Below are 25130 nucleotides of genomic sequence, written 5' to 3' on the forward strand. Positions count from 1 at the left end.
AGGAAACAGTGTCAAGTAAGAATGCTGCCACCATCTTCTAAAATTAGACGCACATTGACACCTCTTAGGCCGAACCAAATGCCGTCACCGGGCCAGGGTTCTTTTTCTACGTTTTTAACAACAAAGCATTGTATGGTCTCTACAGTTACACACACAAATACCCTGCACCAAACTGGAAATGATGTAGGCATTTATTCATTTGCTCCCCTCCGTTTGTCAACACTTAAATTGGAAACTCAATGGGGTTTTGGCTTGTGGTACTCAACAAAACGACCTGTACATTGACAGCACTATATTTTTTAAAATGGCTCATCAAAATGAATCACTGTTCAATTAATAATAAGGTTGCTATAATATATAGAGCATGTTCTATACAGCATATAGGAATGAACCATTGCTATTTGGTATATTATAAAATCACCTGAAGAAAATCACCAAGACAATGGATCCTAGGCTGCAACTGAAGAAATGACGAAACACTAAATACATTTATAGGTTCAGCAAGCTACATGACTATTAACCAACAAACCAGCCTGCCATTCTTAGAGTATCACCAACCCTCCATTTTCTTTGGCTTCCATTTGGTAAAAAAAGAGAGTCACATATTTCTAAGAGAGAGGAAATTATACCAAGCCCTTTAATGCTAATTAGCATTCACACACACACACGAAGCTAAATGCAACAGCTGAGTACAGGGCTAAATCTCAAGCATAATCAAAGCAACAACTTTAAAAACGGGCTTTTTAATTAAAAAAAAAAATCAATATATTTGCTTATAGACCCTGAAGCTCACTGCTAAAACAAAACGGTCCCTTCTTAAAAAGGGAAGACAAGGGCAGCTTCAGGTTCTAGGAATTTACTGCTTCAATGCAAGCACAAACTAGGTCAGCGCCAAACGTCTGGCTAGCCAAAGCCAATTCTTGCTGAACTTAAATTACCTCCCCTCCTTTCTGTCTTGCTCTCTTCCTGAAACAGCAGATCTTGAAGATACAGTATTTCTTCCACCATGGCTGCGCGTTAAAGATCGGGGTCTTCACGACACCCATAGCCCGGCGCACGACGTCTGCTTCGACATCTTCCTCCCAGACCCTGTGAGGACGTCAGCTTGCTCAACAGTTGCTTTGACTGGATTTGCTACCAAATAGGCTTTGGCAATGATTGCTTTTAATCCCCTGGTAATACCAAGCTGCAACTGTTCACAGCTAACGACAGGACATGGCCAGCACTGCTATAGGCAAAGGTCCCAGTGAAAGGGCTGCAAACAAATCTTTGTAGAAAGAGGGGTTGCTGACAGGAGAACTGAATTGCAGGAATTAAGAATGCTAACCAACACGCTAGAAAGAAACTCGCTTAGGTTTAATTTGTGTGCGCTGAACTTAAAGAGGGCTATGCATGCAAACATTTTACCCACTGATTGGTCTGCTGTTAATGCTTTGCCTTAAGCTAAAACTTTCGGTTATCATTAATATTACTGCTTTGGAAAGGAGTGCTGGTCAGTGTTTATCTGCCCGTGGCATGCCAACAGTACATGCTTTATTCAACGCTACATAAACACACGCGGTTAGAAACTCAAGACATAAAAACTAATCGCCAAATGACACCTTAAACCTGGGCTGCAGTCGCCACAATGGCAAGTCTAGACCAGGGGTCAGCAAACTTTTTCACCAGGGGGCCGGTCCACTGTCCCTCAGACCTTGTGGGGGGCCGGACTATATTCTGGAAAAAATAATGAACGAATTCCTGTGCCCCACAAATAACCCAGAGATGCATTTTAAATAAAAGCACACATTCTACTCATGTAAAAACATGCTGATTCCCAGACCGTCCGTGGGCCGGATTTAGAAGGCGATTGGGCTGGATCCGGCCGCAGGGCCTTAGTTTGCCTACCCATGGTCTAGACACTGTTCCCCTTTCCCTGATATCCCTGATATTATTATTATTATTATTATTATTAATTCCATTTTTATACCGCTTTATATTTTAAAGAACAAATCTCAAAGCAGTTTGCAACACATAAAGAAAAAAAATCAAACGAAACAATCCAGAATAAAACTAATTCAAGGAAAATATTTCAGATACTTCTCTAAGTGACATTTTGCTTTCCCCATTCACCAACCTGGCACTCAGAGATCTCCACGTGGTCTCTATTGGACCTGCATTAGTTGCATAGTGTGTGTGTGTGTGTGTGTATATATATATATATATATATATATATTCCACACATGCAGGTTCATGTTATGCAAAACAGCTTCTAAAAGCTGGTGTTGGAGAGATTTACAGTAAATGTAGGAAACTTTGCTATAAGGTACTTGCATGAAATTGGCAGACTCCCTTCCTAGTAAGGCCTGGGCGCCAGGCAGTTGCCAATTTCAGGACAATTTGGATCTTAAACTACACAATCCTTAAAACGCTACAGAAAACAGGAAGGTTCAGACTGGTTGGACCTGTACTATAAAAACAACAACAACCACACACACATTGCTTTAAGCAGCTTGTTTTAAAACAAAGCCTGGACAGGGGAGGCAGTTAAACATTTGGTACTAAGTCATTTTTACTGAAGGAATGAGAGAAGGTAAGTAGCAAAACCACCAAGATTACCTTATAGACTTCCTCCACTCATTATCTGAGCAGAGTCCCAATTGCACCAAGAAGGCAAAATAAAAATTATAATAATTCTAACAGTTTTTTTATTTATATCCCACCTGCCTGGTAAGCGGGTAGGGGGACTAGGTGAGAGTTATTAGCAAACCCCTGTTCCTCTCACAAAGTTACAGTTCCCAGAGTGGTGTAACAATAAATCCCTCTGGGAAATCTGGGAATTTTAGCTCTGTGAGGGGAACGGGGGTCTCCTAACAACCCTAAGCGCCCTTAACAAACTACAGTTCCCAGGGTACTCGGCGGCGGCGGGGGGAGCCGCGACCATTTAAAGTGGTACGATGCTGTTTTAAATGCTTCGTGCAGATGGAGCCCAAATGCAGAAAGCACTTAATCCTATAGCTGTTTCCCACAGCTAGCGTCTTATTAAGACTTTAAGAGGCTCTGTCCAACACAAACGGCGCAGCATGCAGACTGCCTGGGTCACAGGAGGATATTCCACCGGTACAGAAGCAAGGGGCCCAGCACCCACAGCAAGCAACATTTAAATAGGGTGGCAGCTTCATGGAACACCTTTGCGGGTGCTTTACTTTCTTGGGCTCCATGATTACTGCAGATGGTGACAGCAGCCACGAAATTAAAAGATGCCTGCTTCTTGGGAGAATAGCAATGACAAACCTCGACAACATCTTAAAAAGCAGAGACATACTTTGCCAACCAAGGTCCGTATAGTTAAAGCTATGGTTTTCCCAGTAGTGATGTATGGAAGTGAGAGCTGGACCATAAAGAAGGCTGATCGCCGAAGAATTGATGCTTTTGAATTATGGTGCTGGAGGAGACTCTTGAGAGTCCCATGGGCTGCAAGAAGATCCAGCCTATCCATTCTGAAGGAAATCAGCCCTGAGTGCTCACTGGAAGGACAAATCCTGAAGCTGAGGCTCCAATACTTTGGCCACCTCATGAGAAGAGAAGACTCCCTGGAAAAGACCCTGAGGTTGGGGGAGATGGTGGGCACAAGGAGAAGGGGACGACAGAGGATGAGATGGATGGACAGTGTTCTCGAAGCTATGAACATGAGTTTGACCAAACTGCGGGAGGCAGTGGAAGACAGGAGTGCCTGTCGTGCTCTGGTCCATGGGGTCACAAAGAGTCGGACATGACTAAATGAAACAACAACAACAGCAACAACAACACCTCACCACTACTGAATCAGTGTGGGGGGGGTGTTCCTTATGCTCTTAACCCAGGGGTTGGCAACCTAAGGCCCAAGGGCCACAAGCGGCCCAGGGGGGTCGTTTAACCGGCCCACGAGCCCCCCCCCAAACCGAGCCGCCTGCTTGGCATGTCCCCACGCATTGCGCTAAAATGGCGCAGCATAGCGCGGGGACTTGTTTCCGCAGGCACCAGAAATCGTGACTGCGAGGGCGCCGGAAATCGGGGGCACGCGTGCGATCCAGCCCACAGAGGCGTCTACGCTGGAGTGAACCGGCCCAGGCGAGGTAAACCTTGCCGACCCCTGCTCTTACCTAAAGAAAATGCAATGCAAAGCAGTACAACTGACCCAAAGCAATCCTTGCCCATTTTGGCTTCAGGGGAGAGGAAGCCCCACTCCCTAGCCCTAGAGGCCTGTTCAGGAAGAGAAGGGGATTCTGCTCACATGGCGCATTATTAAGAGGCAAACGCGGCAGCCAAGCCTTCAGTTCCAGAAGGTTTTGAAGTGAGCATCTCCTTCCAAAAGAGTCGAGAAAAGGATCTGAGTCAGTGCTGAAAATGACTCATCTATGGCGTACAGATTTCTCCGCCTAACTACAGACAGATGAGCTTGACCAGTAAAAAAAAACCCTAATTTTTTTTCTGGTAATGATAGGTTACAGAGCATGCAAAAGGAAGCAATTGGAGGACGTTTTTGTTATTACACAGAAGCATATTCTCGCCAGATTTCAAAGGCAATTTCTGAAATCTCAGCCAACACCAAGTTAAGGAAATAAAGTCATCAAGTGGCGCTTTCTACTGGAGCATTTGGTATCCGAAAGCATTCCCCCCCCCCCCTTTCTTCCTAGTAAAACATTTGTACTAGAATAGACGTTTTCATCTCCTTTGCAGCAGTGGCTCAGCTTCCTTATTAACTTGAACTTCCAAGCACAGAAATTCAGGTATTTCACCTGAAGCATTGAAGCTAAGGAATGCACACGGCAGATAGTTAACTCTTTATGGTCAAAGATACCACAGTCGTTTCTGTAGCTCCGGATGGCTACATGCACCAACCTAGTGTCCGGGCAGCTAGTTCCAGTTCTGGGCCCTATGGAGAAGTTGCAGAAACCACTCCACCTCCACCAGTTCAAGTTTTCGTGAAATATGCAGGGATTTGTGATATGTAAAATGAACCATGGAAAGAGAAGAAGGGGAGTCGTTGATATCTTAAGGATATAAAAAGAGTACCGTATTTTAAATAGTAAAGCAGAAAACAATAAAAAATTATAAAAAAGAAACATTGCCCACCACTGAAAATCTGCAATGCAAATATGGCAGGAAGAACTTCGTGTGCTCATCCTCACACAAGGCCACTGAAAGGCCTAAGCTGGCCAATTTGCCACATGATATGCGTCTGAATTACCCAGAATCCCCTGTAATGCTTGAGGGGGTCCTTAGCATATGAGAAAGTTTGAAAACCAGGTGTATTTGTTGCAGCATCATAAAGACATCACAAACAGGTTCAAAGCAGTGTTTCTGCTACGGTTGTGGAACTGGCGTCATCACGAAGCCAGTTTGCGTGTCACAACATTGTTTTATTTGACCAGGAAGCACTGAGTAAGTGACCTGTTTCTCATAAGAAAGCCTATGTATGTGTTTGTGGTGGGGGGGGGGGGGTGGAGAATCAAAGCCCGGTGAGGCAAGTAATATTACATTTTCAAAAACAAAGCACCAAACCCCAGCATTTGTCATCTGTCTGGAGAACGTGCACTGACAGGCTGGTGTGGTGGTGAGGGAAGGAAATATAATGCCAAGAAAGGGGACCAAATCAATTTGCCCCAAAGAACGTCCTCTCTAATGCCCCAGCCAGCTGTGTCTCCCCAAATCATGGGATGTGGAGGAAATCCTGCTCCACATTCTGCTCTGCAGAATTGCCAATGCAATTCTGGGCTGCATCAATAGGAGTATAGCATCTAGATCAAGGGAAGTAATAGTGCCACTGTATTCTGCTCTGGTCAGATCTCACCTGGAGTACTGTGTCCAGTTCTGGGCACCACAGTTCAAGAAGGACCCTGACACACTGGAACGTGTCCAGAGGAGGGCAACCAAAATGGTCAAAGGCCTGGAAACGATGCCTTATGAGGAACGGCTAAGGGAGCTGGGCATGTTTAGCCTGGAGAAGAGGAGGTTAAGGGGTGATATGATAGCCATGTTCAAATATATAAAAGGATGTCACATAGAGGAGGGAGAAAGGTTGTTTTCTGCTGCTCCAGAGAAGCGGACACGGAGCAATGGATCCAAACTACAAGAAAGAAGATTCCACCTAAACATTAGGAAGAACTTCCTGACAGTAAGAGCTGTTCGACAGTGGAATTTGCTGCCAAGGAGTGTGGTGGAGTCTCCTTCTTTGGAGGTCTTTAAGCAGAGGCTTGACAATCATATGTCAGGAGTGCTCTGGTGATGTTTCCTGCTTGGCAGGGGGTTGGACTCGATGGCCCTTGTGGTCTCTTCCAACTCTATGATTCTATGATTTTAAAAAGTAAGCAGGCCTATAGGGAGGAGCTGGTCCTTTAGCTACCTTGGGCTCAAAGCATTTTAGGTCTTTAATGAATTGTGTCCATAAACCTACTAGAAGCCAGTGCAGCTGTTATAAAATGGACGTGACCTTCTCCCAAGAGTGTACCCAACAAGGCTTTCTCTCTCAGTTTCAGAAAAGCTGCTGATATTCTGAATCAGTTCTGGGAAGCAAAAATAGACTGGTCAAAGACTAACGAAACGAAGCCTAATCAGGAAGAACAAAGGACGTCAACTGATCTGGGAGCAGAGGTTCAGCCTGTCTTGTATGCCATTGTGTTCCCCTCGAAATTAAACGTTTCTGGTCTGGGAGTGCTCTTGGATACTCCAGTAGAAGTTATGGCCAAGGATGCTGAGGTCCAGCATCTAAATAAACCCACTGCTAAGAAGATCAGACTTGGCCACAGTGAGACATGCCTTTGGTTACCTCTAAATTAAATAACTGCAATGTGCTCTGCGTCGAAGAATATTTGAAATGCGGTGGTGTGACAGCCATGCTCAACTGAAGGTCCAGAATATGTACCTAAAAGACTATCTCTTCCCATGGAAGCCTTCTTGCTCCTCCAGCTAGCCTTTCCCAGAGCTAACGGCAGTCCAGCAGGAGTACGCTACCAAAAACAATTAAATTGTTTTTCTTCTCTAGCATGTTCTCTAAGCTAGTTTACACAATCACAGAAGCAATATCCCAGTTCCTAAGTAACCGGCGCATTATACAGAATCTCTCTCAATACAGATATTATAGTGCCACCTGTTAAGAGCTGAGCAGCCACTTTTAGATTATTAGACTCCATCCTATCTTTTATGTATCCATGCAAAGCAGGAAACTGTTCTAATGGAATAGTATAACCAGCCGTTTCTTTTGAGAGGGGGGTCTCTCTTTTTTGGTGCTGCTGTCAATAGTGAATTTTGAGAGATCGTGGAGCATTTTTGAAAGCGTGAAGAATTCGGGTACAGAGACAAAGAAGGACCTCTAGGCATTAGCACTTTCATGACGTTACTTGTGATCAAGATGAAATGGTCCTGGCAGAGCAAAAACCGCATGACAGGTCAGGATAGCTCAGTTGGTCCGAGCATGGTGCTGATAATGTCAAGGTTGCAGGTTCGAACCCTGTGTGGGACAGCTGCATATCCCTGCATTGCAGGGGGGTTAGTCTAGAGGGTTTCATCCAACTCTGCAATTCTATGTTTCTATGATTCTGAAGTAGAGGGCCTCACTGTCTTGGCTCTCTGTTTAGTGAAGCCAGGTGAGATGGCTGACAGCAGTTATCTTTCCACAAGGGCCGACCTTGATGCCCAAATCCAGCATCGTCTGAGCTCTGCGACTGCAGCTTTCTCCCGACTGAAGTGCAGAGCACTTGAGGACCAGGACAGTCGTAGGAAAACCAGAATGCCTGTTTACAAAGCTATTGTATTATCAACCTTACTGTATGCTTGTGAAACATGGACCACTTATAAACACCATCTCCAACGCCTCAAAAGATTCCATCACTTGGGAAGACAGGCAAACTAATGCCAGTGTACTGGAAGAAGCAAAGATCACCAGTGCCGAAGCAATGATTATTCAACATCAACTTCGTGAACACTGTACAACAGTTGAATGGAGGGGGGAGTTGGAGGAAACAGTTTTGAAGTCTATCTATGTTACATATAAGATGGATTTACTTTCCTCGAACAAAATTCTTACATATGCTCAACTCAGAAATTTTAAATGGGAGTAATTATTCAGTGCACACCCCTCGGGCATTTTTTCCCTGTAAGGCAAGGTGCTATGCTGGCAACTGGGATGTGGGGAAATATTGTTTCTGGTGTGTTTACAATCAATTGAGCCGGTGAATTGCAGTGCAATTACGAATCGGGGGCAATTACTAATGCGAAGCTTTAGAAAATGCCAAGCTATGCAATTTTCTTGCTACTAGGAGTCGCGTGTGCAAAAGCCAGGACAGCAGCATCAAGTGAAAATGCAATGTTTCCTGTTGAAGAAAAAATTGCCACCTTTCGTTGATCAGCAGACATGATTGGCTAAGAATATTATAGAGACCTCCTGATTTGGAACAGGTTAACTCATTCCTCTCAGCTTTGGCTACACCAAATTGTTTTTCAGATTGCTTTTGGAATAGCTTCTCAGAAGGAGTACCATCGGTCAAAATGATGCAAGTATCCTGCTCCCCCCCCCTTTTTTTTTAGCTCCCGACTGCTGTTAAGAAATGTGAGTATTACCTTAGATATGCTTACCCAGAAGGAAGCATCATTGACTTCAGTGGGACTTATCCCCAAGTAAGTGCATCTAGGATTGCAGCCAAAGACCTTTGGCAATGGGCAAAAGATACTCAACACACAATTAAGCGGCTGACAACCCATCCAGCTTCCTTGGTTACACCAAGATATTTCAGGAATGCATTAGGGTGCCAACTGCTTGTGTATCACAAACCTAGGAGCACAGAAAAGGTGAATCCAGATAACTCGAAGGCTAACAATAAAACATGGGAAACGAGATGTTTAGAAAATGCTTCAGGGTTGAAGAAGCACATTGCCTAGCAGGTTTTGTTTGTTTGTGGTTTTTTTTTAATAAAAATAAAGGTAAAGGACCCCTGGATGGTTAAGTCCAGTCAAAGGCGACTATGGGGTTGCGGTGCTCATCTCGCTTTCAGGCCAAGGGAGCCGGCGTTTGTCCACAGGCAGCTTTCCGGTCATGTGGTCAGCATGACTAAACTGCTTCTGGCGCAACGAGATACCGTGACAGAAGCAAGACTGCAATGAAATGCCTTTTACTTTCCCACCAGGGCGGTATCTATATATCTACTTGCTCTGGCGTGCTTTCAAACTGCTAGGTTGGCAGGAGATGGAGCAGAGCAACAGGAGCTCACCCCACATCATGGGGATTCAAACTGCCAACCTTCCAATCGGCAAGCCCAAGAGGCTCAGTGGTTTAGACCACAGCGCCACCCGCGTCCCTCTGCTGCCTAGCATGCAGCTTTAAGCATCAGCAGTACGCATTTAATATATTTTAAACTCCTTAGAGGCTGCCTTACGATCGAGTGGTATATATAAAATTTGTTTTAAAAAATAAAAATAATTCAAGTCTCATTGCTGCTGACAGGAGCTTGACTTCACTGGGATCAGGGCCCAAGCATTTTACTACTATTTATATCATCATCATTATATTAAATGAGATATTATTATTTATTAAATGATATTTTCATCCGCAGATGTCAGGGTGGTTCACAGCATAAAAATACAAGATGGATTAATACAAGTTCTTCCAAAGAAATTAAACCCAAGTACATGGCAACACTGAGTACAAATCAGACACCAACTAATTAGTGTCCGTAATACCTAACAAAGAGATACTGAAGATATTAGTTGTGCAATTCATAAAAGCAACCCATATCTCATTGCATCACTTTTATACCTACAATTTAACATTTACCCATCTTAACCTAGTTTTTGCTGCATTCGTACACAAACACACACAGGACCTTTACTATGAAGAGGGGAGGAAACCCTCCAAGTCAGTGGGTCTGTCTCCTCAGAGGTAACACAAACTGGGTGGTACTAGTCTAGAAACACGATAGACACGGGTTCAAATCCCCACATCCCTCACTGGGGTGACCTTGGGCCAACCGCTGTCTCTCAGCCCAACCAACCTCACAGGGCTGTTGTGAAGAAAACATGGGGAGGGAGACACCCTATACATCACTTTGAACTTCTTGGAGGAAATAACGAGGTAATGTAACAGTCAAAATAATAACAACACTCACCAGCCCTGCCAGGAATTTTTTGCCTGCCAGGAATGCATCCCTGAACCGCGAACATGTTTCTTGCTTGCCTGGATAAGGGAAAGGAGAGATGTGTCTTTCTGTAGAAATATCTGACTCCTGCATAGCTGGGAAAGTCATAGAATCATAGAGTTGGAAGAGACCACAAGGGCCATCGAGTCCAACCCCCTGCCAAGCAGGAAACACCATCAGAGCACTCCTGACATATGGTTGTCAAGCCTCTGCTTAAAGACCTCCAAAGAAGGAGACTCCACCACACTCCTTGGCAGCAAATTCCACTGTCGAACAGCTCTTACTGTCAGGAAGTTCTTCCTAATGTTTAGGTGGAATCTTCTTTCTTGTAGTTTGGATCCATTGCTCCGTGTCCGCTTCTCTGGAGCAGCAGAAAACAACCTTTCTCCCTCCTCTATGTGACATCCTTTTATATATTTGAACATGGCTATCATATCACCCCTTAACCTCCTCTTCTCCAGGCTAAACATGCCCAGCTCCCTTAGCCGTTCCTCATAAGGCATCGTTTCCAGGCCTTTGAAAGGAGGAGTTGCATCTGTTGCTCAACCCACTGTTTGCCTGTGGCCACAACGCACCACAGAAATGGGCACATGAAGGAACACGGCCCTCAAGTCAAAAAGGTTCCCATCTCTCGTAGAGCCTAATTTGTCTCATTGCTTTTCACGAAAGAAAAGTCTGAGACTCAAGATTTCCCCTTGGACGCAAGGCCTGCTGTCCTCCAAAAAGTTTCAGAACCCACCGACTTCACTGAACGCCACCAACAGACAATGGAGTCTAAACATGCATACACAAGCACACTTCCTTTCATTGTTATTATCAAAATCTACCCTTCTCAGAGCAATGCTATGCCGAAAGTTTGATATTTCCGTTTTCCTTACGGCTGTTCGTCAAATTGTGCCGCCTCGTTGGAGATACTCAAACATACCCAGCATTGATTATTTCACTAAATGCCAAACAGACAATGCTTCTTTATGAGGAAGAGCAGAAGCAAGGCAAATAAGCAATTATTGATTCAGAGGATTTTGCGAAAAGAAAGATTCTTTCACCAACTCAAAACAGGGAGAGTTTTGAGCATGGGTTTGATTTTTGTTTTTTAATCTCAGGCACAAAGACTTTCTCTAGGTCTTTACAAGCAAAGTTTCAACACAGACCAGATATGGAGAGTTAACAAATGATGATTCACAGCACCAGTCACACTTTACTCATGTATAAAAACGAGCGATTCAGCCATCCAGGGAGCAGCAGATACGGGAGGCAAAAGGTTTGTGTTTTTAAAAACAGACGCCTTATTTAGGAATGAGCTTCTGATTCAGTACTTCCCTTATGACCCGTGTTTTGGCCGGGTCTCAATACTTCTATTTATCGAACGGCAAGCCCAACGTCATTTGCCTCCACCCACTCCCAAAAACACAAGACGCAGAAGTGAGGCGACATGTCAAAGTGTACGAAGGCGGCCTTTTTGGAGGCAGCAAATGAGCCTTTTCGGAATTCACTTCTGCTTCAAGTTCCAGGGGTCGTAAGGAAAGATTCTGCCTCACGTTTGGTTGAGAAATACAAGTTAAGGGCAAGCTTTCAGTGCAGGGATGCAGTTCCTCCTCCCCACACAAATGGACCGTTGGTGGGTTAGGGCCTTCACCGATATTCTCATCTTATGATTTAAGAACCCAGCTATGAATTAAAGGAAAAAGCCAGGACTTTCTGAAAGGTGTCTGGGGTTCCAGATCAGCCATTTCTTCCCCTAGTAAAAAGAACTGTCTCTCATGGGTGGTATTCAACCAAGATGTTCCACCAACGCAATATTTCAGCTTCCATAACGTATCTCCCCTCCTGCAACCTCCCTAAATCTACTCCAGAGGGTTGCGGGAACCTCCAGAACAGTGTGTGTGTGTGTGTGTGTGTGTGCGCGCATCCATACATACACATACACAAACACACACACACACACACACACACACAGGGTTTGAAGTATTACTGTTAGCTTAGTTGCTGCAATGGATTTCTTTATTACTACGTTTCACCGTACAGTGGTACCTCAGGTTAAGAACTTAATTCGTTCTGGAGGTCTGTTCTTAACCTGAAACTGTTCTTAACCTGCAGCACCACTTTAGCTAATTGGGGCCTCCTGCTGCTGCCGCGCTGCCAGAGCACGATTTCTGTTCTCATCCTGAAGCAAAGGTAATATTTCTGGGTTAGCGGAGACTATAACCTGAAGCATATGTAACCTGAAGCGTATGTAACCTGAGGTACCACTGCAATTGGGGTTTTTTTACTGCATGACCCACCCTACCCCTCTGTGAGAGGAAGGGTGATATAAATAAATAAGTATTTCCACCCTAGAGCACAGTATGGAAAGATTGGGGGTGCTGTTTCTTTGAGCCGCAGAATGAAGAAGCGTCTTCTGAAAAATGTTTAAAAGTACTTGCCCCCCCCCCCCCAAAAACCAGAGTCCTTTCTGTTGGGGATAATTCAGACTGAAATCCCCAGGTGCCAAAAAAGGTTGTTTATGTATGCCGCTACTGCGGCCTGTGTTTTGTTAGCCCCAAAATGGAAAACGAGCAAAGTCCCAACCAAAGGAGAATGGCAACTTAAGTTGACAGAATATGCACCATTCGCAGACTTAACATATACAATAAGACAACAACATACATTTAGAGAAGATTGGAAAACGTTTCTTGAATATAAGGGAAATAATTGTGTACAGCTGAAAACACTGGCAGCATTAAGATAAATCCAACAGTGTAAACAAGTTTTGATGGATGCAATGAAGGAATACAATGGTACCTCGAGTTACAAATGCCTCAGGTTACAAACGCTTCAGGTTACAAACTCCACTAACCTGGAAGAGTTCCCTTGAGTTGAGAACTTTGCCCCAGGATGAGAGCGGAAATTGTGTGCTGGCGGCGCAGTGGCAGCAAGAGGCCCCATTAGCAAAAGCACGCCTCTAATTAAGAACAGTTTCAGGTTAAGAACGGACCTCCGGAATGAATTAAGTTCGTAACTAGAGATACCACTGTACTGAATGGTTTAGTTCTTATAAAATATTTACAAAAGAGAGAGAGAGGAAGCATCTTCTGGGTGGGCTACCAGGTGATGCCAAGCTAGCCATCATTCAATCTCATCCCTCTATTCAGTCACCTGAGAATAACAGCGACCTACCTTGCAGGCCTGTTTTAAGGATGGCTGAAGTGAATACCAAGTGCTTTGAGCTCACTTGGTTAGAGTGTGGTGCTGGTAGCGCCACGTTCATGTGTTCGATCCCTGTTTGGGCTAGCTGCATATTCTTGCACTGTAGGGGTTGGACTAGATCATGGGTAGGCAAACTAAGACCCATCACCTTCTAAATCTGGCCCACAGATGGTCCAGGAATCAGCATGTTTTTACATGAGTAGAATGTGTCCTTTTATTTAAAATGCATCTCTGGGTTATTTGTGGGGCATAGGAATTTGTTCATTTTTTTCAAAATATAGTCCGGCCCCCCACAAGGTCTGAGAGACAATGGACTGGCCCCCTGCTGAAAAAGTTTGCTCACCCCTGGACTAGATGAACCTCAGGGTCCCTCTCAGCACTACAATTCTATGATTCTAAGAGCTAAACACCAAAGCTAATATTTTTTATCACGTCAACTTTTTTTAATAATAACAATAAAAAAATCAAACCAGTTCGCTCCAAGCTAAGTCTCAGAAGACAACTGAACCCACTGCTTCTAATCAGGAATCAACAGAACTAAAACCTCAGTCACCATGCTGCAACATAGCAGGTCTGCTAGATCAGATGAGATGTTATTTAGCCCAGCGCCCCATAGTGACTAACAAGGTGCCTCGGGATATGGCGACAATAGCACTTTCCCGCTATAGCAACTGGAATTTGAAGGCATACTGTCTCCAACTTGCAGTTATTGACAATCTCATCTTCCATGAATCTGTTTAATCCTGTTTTAAAGCCTTCTAATTTGGGGCCATCACCATATTTTGTGATGGCTGAGAGAAGGCATGAAGGGAACAAAGCAAATGCCCCATTTAAATGTTCTCTTCTCAGTCAGGATGGAATTGTCCCATCTTCCGCTTCTCCCATACGCACTATCAGAAGTGGGTTTTTTGCTGTCACAGCAAGTTCCATACATTACAAAAACTCTTTCTCCCAATTCCTTTCTCTGCTTTCCCTGGGTCCGTTTTTTCAAGCCCATTCAGTAACATAGGTAAGTCGGCCTCAAAAGTTTCAGATAGCCTGGAAAGGAGAGAATGTCGTTTTAAAGCTACCTATTTATTGATAGATAAGGTGTCTTTTTCTGCCTTTCATCATCATGTCTCAGGGCAGGTTGCAATAATATAATACAGTGGTACCTCGGGTTATGTACTTAATTCGTTCCGGAGGTCTGTACTTAACCTGAAACTGTTCTTAACCTGAAACACCACTTTAGTTAATGGGGCCTCCTGCTGCCGCTGCGCCGCCAGAGCCCGATTTCTGTTCTTATCCTGAAGCAAAGTTCTTAACCTGAAGCACTATTTCTATGTTAGCGGAGTGTGTAACCTGAAGCGTATGTAACCCGAGGTACCACTGTACAGTAATTAATAATAATAATAAATACAGCTAAAGGAACAAGTAAAACCATTCCAGTAAAAACAGAACAGTAGGCACATGGTGTTAAGAGAAAAAATGGATTTAATGCAGAACTGGTTTGACAATCTGCATCAGAGAATTAAGTGGGCAAGAAACAGGGCAAGACAGGCAAATTGTGTGGGAACAGCAAAACAACAGCACACACAGAGGATTGAAAGCTAATTAAAACTCACCCCCGGTTGAGTGATCAAAGCGAGTTAATCTAATTAAACTGTTAGCCAGGGGTTTATGGTGCTGACCCTCATATCTGAAGCTACCCCACAGGAAAGAACTGGATGGCACACACTTTGTGAGGTTTACATGACCCCGTGTCCACCTATCCTGCCAGCCAGCAGAAGGGCTGAAAGCAAAACTGTGAGGGGAAGATCGATGAGAAGAGTGCTGAAGTGAAAGGTGCAGAAGAAGAACCTCGGCGGGGAACAGATGCTTCTGTCCCGGAAAGGTTTATAAGGTTTAAAATGTATTCTGAGGCAGAGGAAGCTTGGGCTGCACACAATGAACACTGGTTGCTCCCAGCAAAGGTGTACTATTGCTGTCCCAGGTGTGCAATAAAGAGAAATGTGGGTCATTGTGCTGTTAGTGTGGGGATTCTGTGCGAGTGACCCCAGGATACCACTTCAACGACAAATAATCTACAGCAAGGGTAGGCAACCTAAGGCCTGGGGGCCAGATGCGGCCCAATCGCCTTCTCAATCCAGCCTGCGGACTGTCCAGGAATCAGCGTGTTTTTAAATGGGTAGAATGTGTGCTTTTATTTAAAATGCATCTCTGGGTTATTTGTGGGGCAAAGGAATTCGTTCATTAGTTTTTTTCAAAATATAGTCCAGTCCACCACATGGTCTGGTGGACGGTGGACCAGCCCATGGCTTAAAAGGGTTGCTGACCCCTGATCTACAGCTAATGTACCCACTTCTAAGAGTCCATTGAAAGAACAATTGCCTCTTGATCTAAAAGGCCAGCATCCAGATCCAGCAATGGGCATTTGTGACCACAACATCCTATCTCCTTGATGTCCACGTATATAACTAAATAAAGGACCCCCTGGATGGTTAAGTCCAGTCAAAGGCGACTATGGGGTTGCAGCGCTCATCTTGCCTTCAAGCCGAGGGAGCCGGCGTTTGTCCACAGACAGCTTTTCAGGTCATGTGGCCGGCAGGACTAAACTGCTTCTGGCGCAACAGAACACCGTGACGGAAGCCACAGTGCACAGAAACACCATTTACCTTCCCGTCACAGTGGTACCTATTTATCACGCACATGGGACACGGGTGGCATTGTGGTCTAAACCACTGAGCCTCTTGGGTTTACCGATCAGAAGGCCAGCGGTTTGAATCCCCACGATGGGGTGAGCTCACATGCTCTGTCCCAGCTCCTGCCAACCTAGCAGTTCAAAAGCACGCCAGTGCAAGTAGATAAATAGGTACCGCTGCAGCGGGAAGGTAAACAGCGTTTCTGTGCACTCTGTTTTCCATCACAGGGTTCCATTCCACCAGAAGCGGTTTAGTCATGCTGGCCACATGACCCAGTAAGCTGTCTGTGGACAAACGCCGGCTCCCTCAGCCTGAAAGTGAGATGAGCACCGCAACCCCATAGTCACCTTTGACTGGACACAACCGTCCAGGGGTCCTTTACCTTTTATAACTAAATGAATGATTACAAAAACAGGGCCACACCCAACAGATGCACATCATTTACACTTAGACGTTCAAGAACGATGTCAAAGTCATTAGTCTACAGTTGCAGCTGCTCCCTTTCTCTCTGTCTCTCTCACACAAGTTTCCCTCTTTTGAATGACCCGTGTAGGACATGACTCAAAGAGAAAGTTGGCACCCAGAGTGTCCTATTTTTAGCAGCGCACAAGGTTTGTTTGGGCAAAGCTGGATAACAAACTAACGCTCCCAACGCCCAAAAGGAAATGAAAGAATACAACAGTCCTCAGCCATGATGAAATCAGCCAGAATCTTCAGAGAAAGGCAGATAATGGTCTTTTTCATACAAACCAGTAAGCAATAGCATCAGTGAACAGGAAGAACCACCCTCAAAACCTCAGGTTTCAGGCTATTAAGTTAGACGAAACAGTAATTAAATAAATGTACTAAGTGAGAACATGGAACGTCTTGAGAAGAACGCCTCAGTATTTCCTCTCATACGAAGGCCAGTACAGTGGTACCTCGGGTTACATACGCTTCAGGTTACAGACTCCGCTAACCCAGAAATAGTGCTTCAGGTTAAGAAGTTTGCTTCAGGATGAGAACAGAAATTGTGCTCCGGTGGCGAGGCAGCAGCGGGAGGCCCCATTAGCTAAAGTGGTGCTTCAGGTTAAGAACAGTTTCAGGTTAAGTATGAACCTCCAGAACGAATTAAGTACTTAACCCGAGGTACCACTGTACACATACAAACAAAAGTGATGATAATCGCAATCGGCACATAACCACTTTGTGAAAAAATGATCGCAAAACAGCAATCACGAATGGTGTTCGTTCCATGCTAACAAGGCAATCAAAGGATTGGTGATACATTTCTGGTTGGAAACTTCTCCCAGAACTAATACCCCTTACCTTCATATCACAGGCCATAATCTCTGTCCTGCAAGGCTTCACTTCTGAAACTCATTCCCCAAATGAAACGAATCTCAATATGGTGTAACTGAAGTTGCTTGTTTCCTGTTCCCTCACCAATTTCTTAAATCTCCTCCTCCCACCCCACACCCACTAAGGAAATTTAAGTTGTAGCTTACAGGGCCATTTATAGAGTATAAATATCCATAAGGGAAACTGTTGTTGTCTGCTTCTCCCATAAAGCAGTTTTTAAATATACATCCAACATCTGCATTCTGAAGTTGTACAGGAACAGTTTTTTTTCATATGATGCTCCATTTATGTAGGCAGACCAAAGTCATAATCTAAGGTACAGATTACGGTTAGGGGAATTTTTGTTCTAGCGCAAGTCTGGTCAATCACCCGATTTGAATGTGATGCTAAGCTGCTGTTTCATGTTATGTCTCTGGCTTATGTGCTCTCCACCCTCTCTGTTCTTCTGGTGGAACCACAAGTAGTGTTTTCATCTAACCACAGTTTACTGTACTTAATATTAACTGTGGAATCCTCAAGTGCCTCTCCTTGACATCAACTGGGAACATACCAAGAATCTGGATCACATTCTCCTTACTGTGGTTCAGAACTGGGAACAGGGCAGAAAATTCCCAGGATTTTCTGTTTGTTCGCAAAGATGAAGTAACTTCAGGAAGGTGAAAATCACAGTATTAGTCCAGTTTTTACATGGCCAAACAGTGCGAATCAATAGATAACTGGGCAAATCTGTCCCAGAAGACATGGAAAAGCCATTATTTTCTAGTTCCCTCCCTCTGGAATAAAAAGGGGGCAGTAAGGTCATACATAAATAGCTTTTGTCAAAATTAAGCTACGCTAAGGAGCTTAAGAAGATGGTGTATTTCATTTCAAATGATCTGCCACCTGTACATAAGCAATTTTTACACATTTGAACACACACACACATATACAGGATTTGTTCCCTTCACGTTTCTAGTTCCTTAGGAGGAAGCCAGCTGCAGGATGAGTGGGCATTTTTAAAGAACCGGTTAGCTACTAAAGAATACTGAAACAAGAAATACATTTTCTTGAAATAGGGAAATACAGTGGTGCCTTGCAAGACGAAAAGAATCCATTCCGCGAGTCTCTTCGTCTAGCGGTTTTTTCGTCTTGCGAAGCAACCCTATTAGCGGATTAGCGCTATTAGCGGCTATTAAAGGCTTAAGGGATTAGCTGCTAAAAGGCTATTAGCAGCTTAGTGCCTTAGAAAAAGGGGGTGGGGAGCGGAAAAAAATCGCAAGAATCGCAAGACATTTTCGTCTTGCGAAGCAAGCCCATAGAGAAATTTGTCCTGCGAAGCACATTGAAAAACGGAAAACCCTTTCGTCTAGCGGGTTTTCCGTCTTGCGAGGCATTCGTCTTGCGGGGCACCACCTTATCTCAGGAAAGTACAGAAACTATTTCAAAAGGGGAACCCAAGAGCTTTGCCCGTTTCAAGGTAGAGAATAAAAAATGGGACCTACCTTCTAGTCATACATGCCATTGGGGTAAATGGGAGAGAGATGTACCAAGTCTGACATACACCCCCCTGCCCTATATGCCAGGGAGTTGCTCACGTCAAATTAAGACAAAAGGACTAGTTTACAGCAAGACTAAGCTTACAGCACAAGTCTTACTCCTTGCCACAGCTGCTCAGAAGTGGGTCTCACTGATTTCTATGGGGTTTATTCCCAGGTAGGTCGGGCTACGATTGCAGCCCCAGTCACAAACCTGTAGCATTCAGTGCCTGTTCTGTATGACTGCTACTATGTCGGTGTATATGGGACTTTATAGATTCAGGAGCAAAAACGTACAGCAAGCACCGGACACTCAACATTTCAATAACAAAGGAGAAGAGAAGGGTCTGGAGAGGAAAGCAATGTTTTAGTATCTAAAGCTTATTCCATACATAAATGGTGAGTGCATTAAAAACACATTGTAAGCCTGGAGATTAGTCATGTTCCAGAAAAAAGGTTCTTATGTCCGTGACGTGAAATAATTTCTACAAACACTGGTTCGCAAGGTAGGGGTAGGTAGAGAAATCAGACAGACATGCCCCCCCCCTCTCTCTCTCTCTCACACACACACACACACAAGCACCCTGGTATTCTTTTTGTTTTATCCCCCCAGACACTCTCATCTCTAGTCGTGTAGCTATTTGGCAAGCCAGTTCCGAAAGCCATTAACACACAAAAGCTATATTGTCTCCTAAACTGCACACTAAGCATCCGAGACATTCTTCCCATACAGTTGTCTTTACTGGACATATCACACTAATGGATGGGCTTGCAACTTAATAGGGACTAGCCTGGATAAACAAGGCCGGTCGCTTCAGAATCTTATCTCTTTAAACCTTTCATCTCACGGTAAAACACTGCCCATCTTTCATAATCCTTTTGCTTGCTGTAGGTATTCTCCCGGACATCTAACAGGCAAGTGGGTGGGTTGTGGGATTATTATTAATATTATTATATTAATCTTTCCAGCAGCTCCTCCCCCAGTCCCTTTAATGCTTTCGTTCTACATTCCGCAGTCCATTTGTGTGCTCTGAACCACATAACAAGCAAAGCACAGCAATCAGAGCTAACAGCTGAAGTTCAAGGAATCCTCATCTCCTTTTAAACCTTAGTAGCTATTTTCATTCATCAAGCCTAAATGGTATGTTTTACCCGGCAAAAACCTTTCCACACACTGTGGCAGGGAAAGAGGATTTCTCACACTGAGACAGACTGATCCCTGTAGGGGAGTTAAATCTCCAGGGACCTACCTTCTCCTGGGTCTGAGCCTCCTGAACACAGATTTGTCTTATTGTATGGAGAATGAGTTGCTGGCCCTGGTAGTCCGCTAAAACTTACGCTCATCACGAACCCTGCCACCTCCCCACCACCACTTGAGAAGAGGACAAAGTCTTCCCCCTAGATGCCATGCTGAGATCTAGAAACTCCCTCACTACTTCACTGCTATTTTGGAAGGAAGATCCCCTGCCTTTCTCCAAAGTCTTGTGGACAAGAACTCTACCCAATGTTAGGGCTGGGCGATACACCAATATATCGTCCAAAATTGGTCTGAAGTCCATATCCTGATATCGGTTTCGAAATTCCTGACCTGGCAATATATCACGAATCAGGAAGCCAGACAATGCGTCTACATAGCTCCATCCTTATTTCAAACATTGTGATATACCAGTGGATCATGATGTTTAGCTGGTGATGGATCGCAATGTTGAAAACCAGATATCGCCTAGCCCTACCTAACCAATGTTGCACTGAGCTCATCGCACCAGATTAAAAGACATATTCACCAGTAGCAAGCTGGTTGAGGACATTCACAGGCCCCTGTGTGGTCCAGAAGAGACATGAAATCAAGAATGGAAGGGTTCTGTCCTAGGAAGATCACCACCTCGAATCTGGAGCCCTCCATGTTTCTTGCTGCAAAGTGGAATGTAAGAACTGCTTGACAGACCAGGAAAGTGCCCCATCCTGAGTTCACAAAGGAAGAAGAAGAAGAGGAGTTTGGATTTGATATCCCGCTTTATCACTACCCGAAGGAGTCTCAAAGCAGCTAACATTCTCCTTTCCCTTCCTCCCCCACAACAAACACTCTGTGAGGTGAGTGAGGCTGAGAGACTTCAGAGAAGTGTGACTAGCCCAAGGTCACCCAGCAGCTGCATGTGGAGGAGCGGGGAAGCGAACCCGGTTCACCAGATTACGAGTCCACCGCTCTTAACCACTACACCACACTGGCGTAGATGACTATAGGAAGTCCATTAGCAGGACTCAAGTGCAACACCACTTTCCTCTCCAGACATCAGGCAAGAGCTAATGACAAGTAACAGTATTCCCACCCACAGCAGATCAATCTATCAGGAAGAGATCCTAGAAAGCTCATCACTGTAGGGAGTTCTACCTCAACACTTCCCCTAAAGGGGTGAAGAGAACAAGACCTGTCCTTAGGCAGACAAAGGGGCTCGTTCCTGGACCACATCTCACCTGGCTTTTCCACCTCCATGGTCAAAGCGAGGGAGTAGGCACTTAGCTGTAGGAGCTATGAAACTATTTTGTTTCCCCCACACCGGCCTTTTATAGTTGGAACCAGACTCTTGCTTAAAGTCATGGACACAGGACAGTAGTTTGCTCCTATCTGCAGCTAACCTGGTGAAGAAATTGCTTTCTGACATGAGCGGCCAGATTAAAGCCAGACATACATTATGTTCCTCTTAGTCAGACCAATTGTTGACGTTTTCGTCGCATGCAAAAAGGGCAGCAGACAAACACACATGTGCAAATGTATCCTGTTCCTAACCTGCCCTTTCTACAAGCTCAGGGAAGTGTCCAAAAAGATTGTCTCATTTTAGGCTCACAACCATCAAGGTACGTCAAGCCATGAGACGGTAGCTGGCCCAAAGCCACTTAATGAGCTTCATAAGCCCCCTTCAGTCATTACAGTGGTACCTCGGGTTAAGAACTTAATTCGTTCTGGAGGTCCGTTCTTAACCTGAAACTCTTCTTAACCTGAGGTACCACTTTAGCTAATGGGGCCTCCCGCTGCCACAGCGCCATTTTTGGTGCCTTCCATCAGCTTTGGCTAGTGGCCCAGCTACACCCCTATCTGAACAGAGATAATCTAACTATTGTAGTCTATGCTCTGGTAACCTCAAGGTTAGATTGCTGTAACGCATATGTAGGACTGCCTCGGAAGACGGTTTGGTAACTTCAGTTACTGCAGAATTCAGCGGCCAGGTTCCTCACCAGAGCAAGATGGTTTGAGCATATTACACCGATCCTGGTCTGACTGCACTGGATACCAATTAGTTTCTGGGCCCAATTCAAAGTGCTGGTTTTGGCCTATAAAGCTTTAAACGGCTCAGGACTGCAATACCTCAAGGACCAGCTCTTTCCATATGAACCTACCTGGACCCTGAGATCATCTTCTGAGGCCCTTCTTCATGCACCTCCTTCATGAGGTCCAGAAGGTGGCAATATGAGAACGGGCCTTTTCTGCAATGGCTCCCCATCTGTGGAATGTTCTCCCCAGAGAAGTTCACCGGGCACCTTCATTATACACCATGTGGGGAACCTACAAGTGCAAAGCAGGCGCCCCCAGGTGACAGCAGAGTGCTGGGTGGGGACCAAAGGTGGACAAACTACCCCAGAAGGAGCATGACATGTCCTTCAGCATTTACTACCAGTGTTTTTTTTTCTGGGGGTCCTCAAGGGTAAAAGGTAAAGGATCCATGGACGGTAAAGTCCGGTCAAAGGTGACTAAAGGTATGCAGCGCTCATTTCGCTTTCAGGCCGAGGGAGCCGGCGTTTGTCCGCAGACAGCTTTCTGGGTCATGTGGCCAGCATGACTAAACCACTTCTGGCACAACGAAACGCTGTGATGGAAATCAGAGCGCAAAGAAATGCTGTTTACCTTCCCGCTGCAGAGGTACCTATTTATCTGCTTGCACTGGTATGTTTTCAAACTGGGACAGAGCAACGATGAAACCCCATCGCAGGGTTTCAAACCGCCAACCTTCTGATCGGCAAGCCCAAGAGGTTCAGTGGTTTAGACCACAGCACCACCACCAACTCAACTCAACGCAAGGGTGTGCAGTACCAGTACCTTTTTTTCTAGAGCAAAAGCACTGCAGCTAGTAGCAAAAAACACTAAAAAAAAGATAGCCTGAAACACGTGTAATAATAAAAGCCCAACCCAAAAAGCCATCTGGTCTGGAAAAATCACAGTTCTTAAGACACTCACATTATTGAAAGGTGGGTTGGTGTCGCAGATACACTCCCACTAGCCAAAAGTCAGCTTGCATGTTCCCTACCTGGCTGCACTGACTCATTTCCACCCCCATGTGAAAGAAAGCGTTGCCCACTTCCCCCAGCAACAAAAAAAAAAACAGAATAGCTCATGCAGTCTAAAGGTGCAAACTGGAGTCTCTTTTTCAACCCAAATTTTCCTCCCCTTCCAGTCCCCCCTTTTCTCCTTCTATAACAGTGAGCATCAAAACCAGAGCTGCAAGGAAGTCACCAGCACTATGAATCACTTCCTAGTCATGCAGCATTTTTCCTGAACAAAGTGATTCAGCTTTCCAGGGGCTGGTAGCAAACTGAATCACAGTCCTTCTTCCTACCTACTTCCATTTAGAACTTCAAGTTTAGCTGCGTCAGAGAACTCCCTACCTATGTTTCACAGAAAACAGGCTGGGCAGGGAGGGCGAAAATTGAGGGCCCTTAGGCTTTTGAATTATGGTGCTGGAGGAGACTCTTGAGAGTCCCATGGACTGCAAGAAGATCAAACCTATCCATTCTTAAGGAAATCAGCCCTGGGTGCTCACTGGAAGGACAGATCCTGAAGCTGAGGCTCCAATACTTTGGCTACCTCATGAGAAGAGAAGACTCCCTGGAAAAGACCCTGATGTTGGGAAAGATGGAGGGCACAAGGAGAAGGGGACAACAGAGGACGAGATGGTTGGACAGTGTTCTCGAAGCTATCAACATGAGTTTGACCAAACTGCGGGAGGCAGTGGAAGACCAGAGTGCCTGGCGTGCTCTGGTCCATGGGGTCACAAAGAGTCGGACATGACTAAACGACTAAACAACAACAACCACAACACTTTCTTCTTTTTGCATCCCGTTGAGGAAAGTGGTACAATATGCAACAGAATCCTTCATTTTCACAATGCTTTTGATTGGGTGGCTTGCGAGTAAGTAAAGTATCCATAGAAAGACTCAACCTAGACGCTATCATGTGGGAGAAATAAGAAAATAGTTGCTACCGATGACGGCAAATTTTGGAAGTGGGAGGTCCCATTATAAACTGAGCCTAAACTCCTCCTAAATTTTAGTTATGACTTGCAATGGCTTGATTCCCAATTTCCCTATTCTTCTCAAGGAAGGTGGGATGGGGGACCGGCAGAGAGGGATAACTGGAGCCAATACAGATCTTGATGGTACAGTAACTCAGATGCTATCTAATATTAAGATGCAGGGAGCTGTCATTAGGAGATTTTGGAGTACAGTGGTACCTTGGTTCTCAAACACCTTGGTTCCCAAACGCCGAAAACCCAAAAGTCAGTCCAATGTGGCTGTCGGCTATTGTTTCCGGGGTGCCTGCACCAATCGGAAGCTGTGCCTTGGTTTTCAAACATTTCGGAAGTCAAACGGATTAAGTTTGGCGCTTTTGTTTTTGCTATTTATTTTGCGCTTTTGTTTTTGAGGCTTTTTCAGTTCATTTGTTTTTGTGACTGTGTGAAACCCAGTTCAGCTACTGGTCGATTGACTGTGTGACTGCAGAAATGGATAAAAGCCCCCCATCCAAACAATAACTATCATCAGCGCAGGTAAGAAAAAATAACAATTTTTATTTTTATCATCTACAATACTGTCTTATTTATTTTATAGTGCAAGACACTGATAATTGCTTTCATTTTATGGATCAGCGGTTTCATTAGATGGTAAAATTAATGTTAAATTGCTGTTTTGTTTTTAAAAGTCTGGAACGGATTGATCCATTTTGCATTACTTTCTATGGGAAAGCATACCTTAGTTTTGGAACAGACTCCTGGAACGGATTAAGTTTGAGAACCAAGGTATCACTGTACAATGATGCAAGACTAGAAACTCAGGTATATAAGCTAGACGCCAAAATACGCCTGGCGAATTTCGAACGTTGCACTGATGACAACCAGTTCTACTTGTCTGTAACATCGGAATCCAAAACCGCTATGCGTGACCTGAATTGATGCCTAGAAATGAAGGAGATTGGACCTGGAACTTCTGCACAC

The 25130-nt window shown here is 44.7% G+C and overlaps 1 protein-coding gene across 5 annotated transcripts in view; it reads right to left on the reverse strand.

Moving 5' to 3' along the window:
- The window catches only part of TRIO (trio Rho guanine nucleotide exchange factor), a 257003-nt gene that overhangs the window by 217606 nt on the left and 14267 nt on the right, over nucleotides 1-25130 (reverse strand). Inside the window, exon 1 of one of the 5 annotated variants that reach the window (XM_083449241.1) lies at nucleotides 939-1122. The exons of the other annotated variants lie outside the window; for them this stretch is intronic. Within the exon in view, the coding sequence (XP_083305367.1) occupies nucleotides 939-1008 (70 nt within the window). The 5' untranslated portion in view covers nucleotides 1009-1122. Of the gene's footprint in view, nucleotides 1-938; nucleotides 1123-25130 lie in introns of those variants that run through there. 5 annotated transcript variants of the gene reach the window in all.

The sequence above is a fragment of the Podarcis tiliguerta genome (genome assembly GCF_965153285.1).
Source record: "Podarcis tiliguerta genome assembly, chromosome: 7".
Lineage (NCBI taxonomy): Eukaryota > Metazoa > Chordata > Lepidosauria > Squamata > Lacertidae > Podarcis > Podarcis tiliguerta.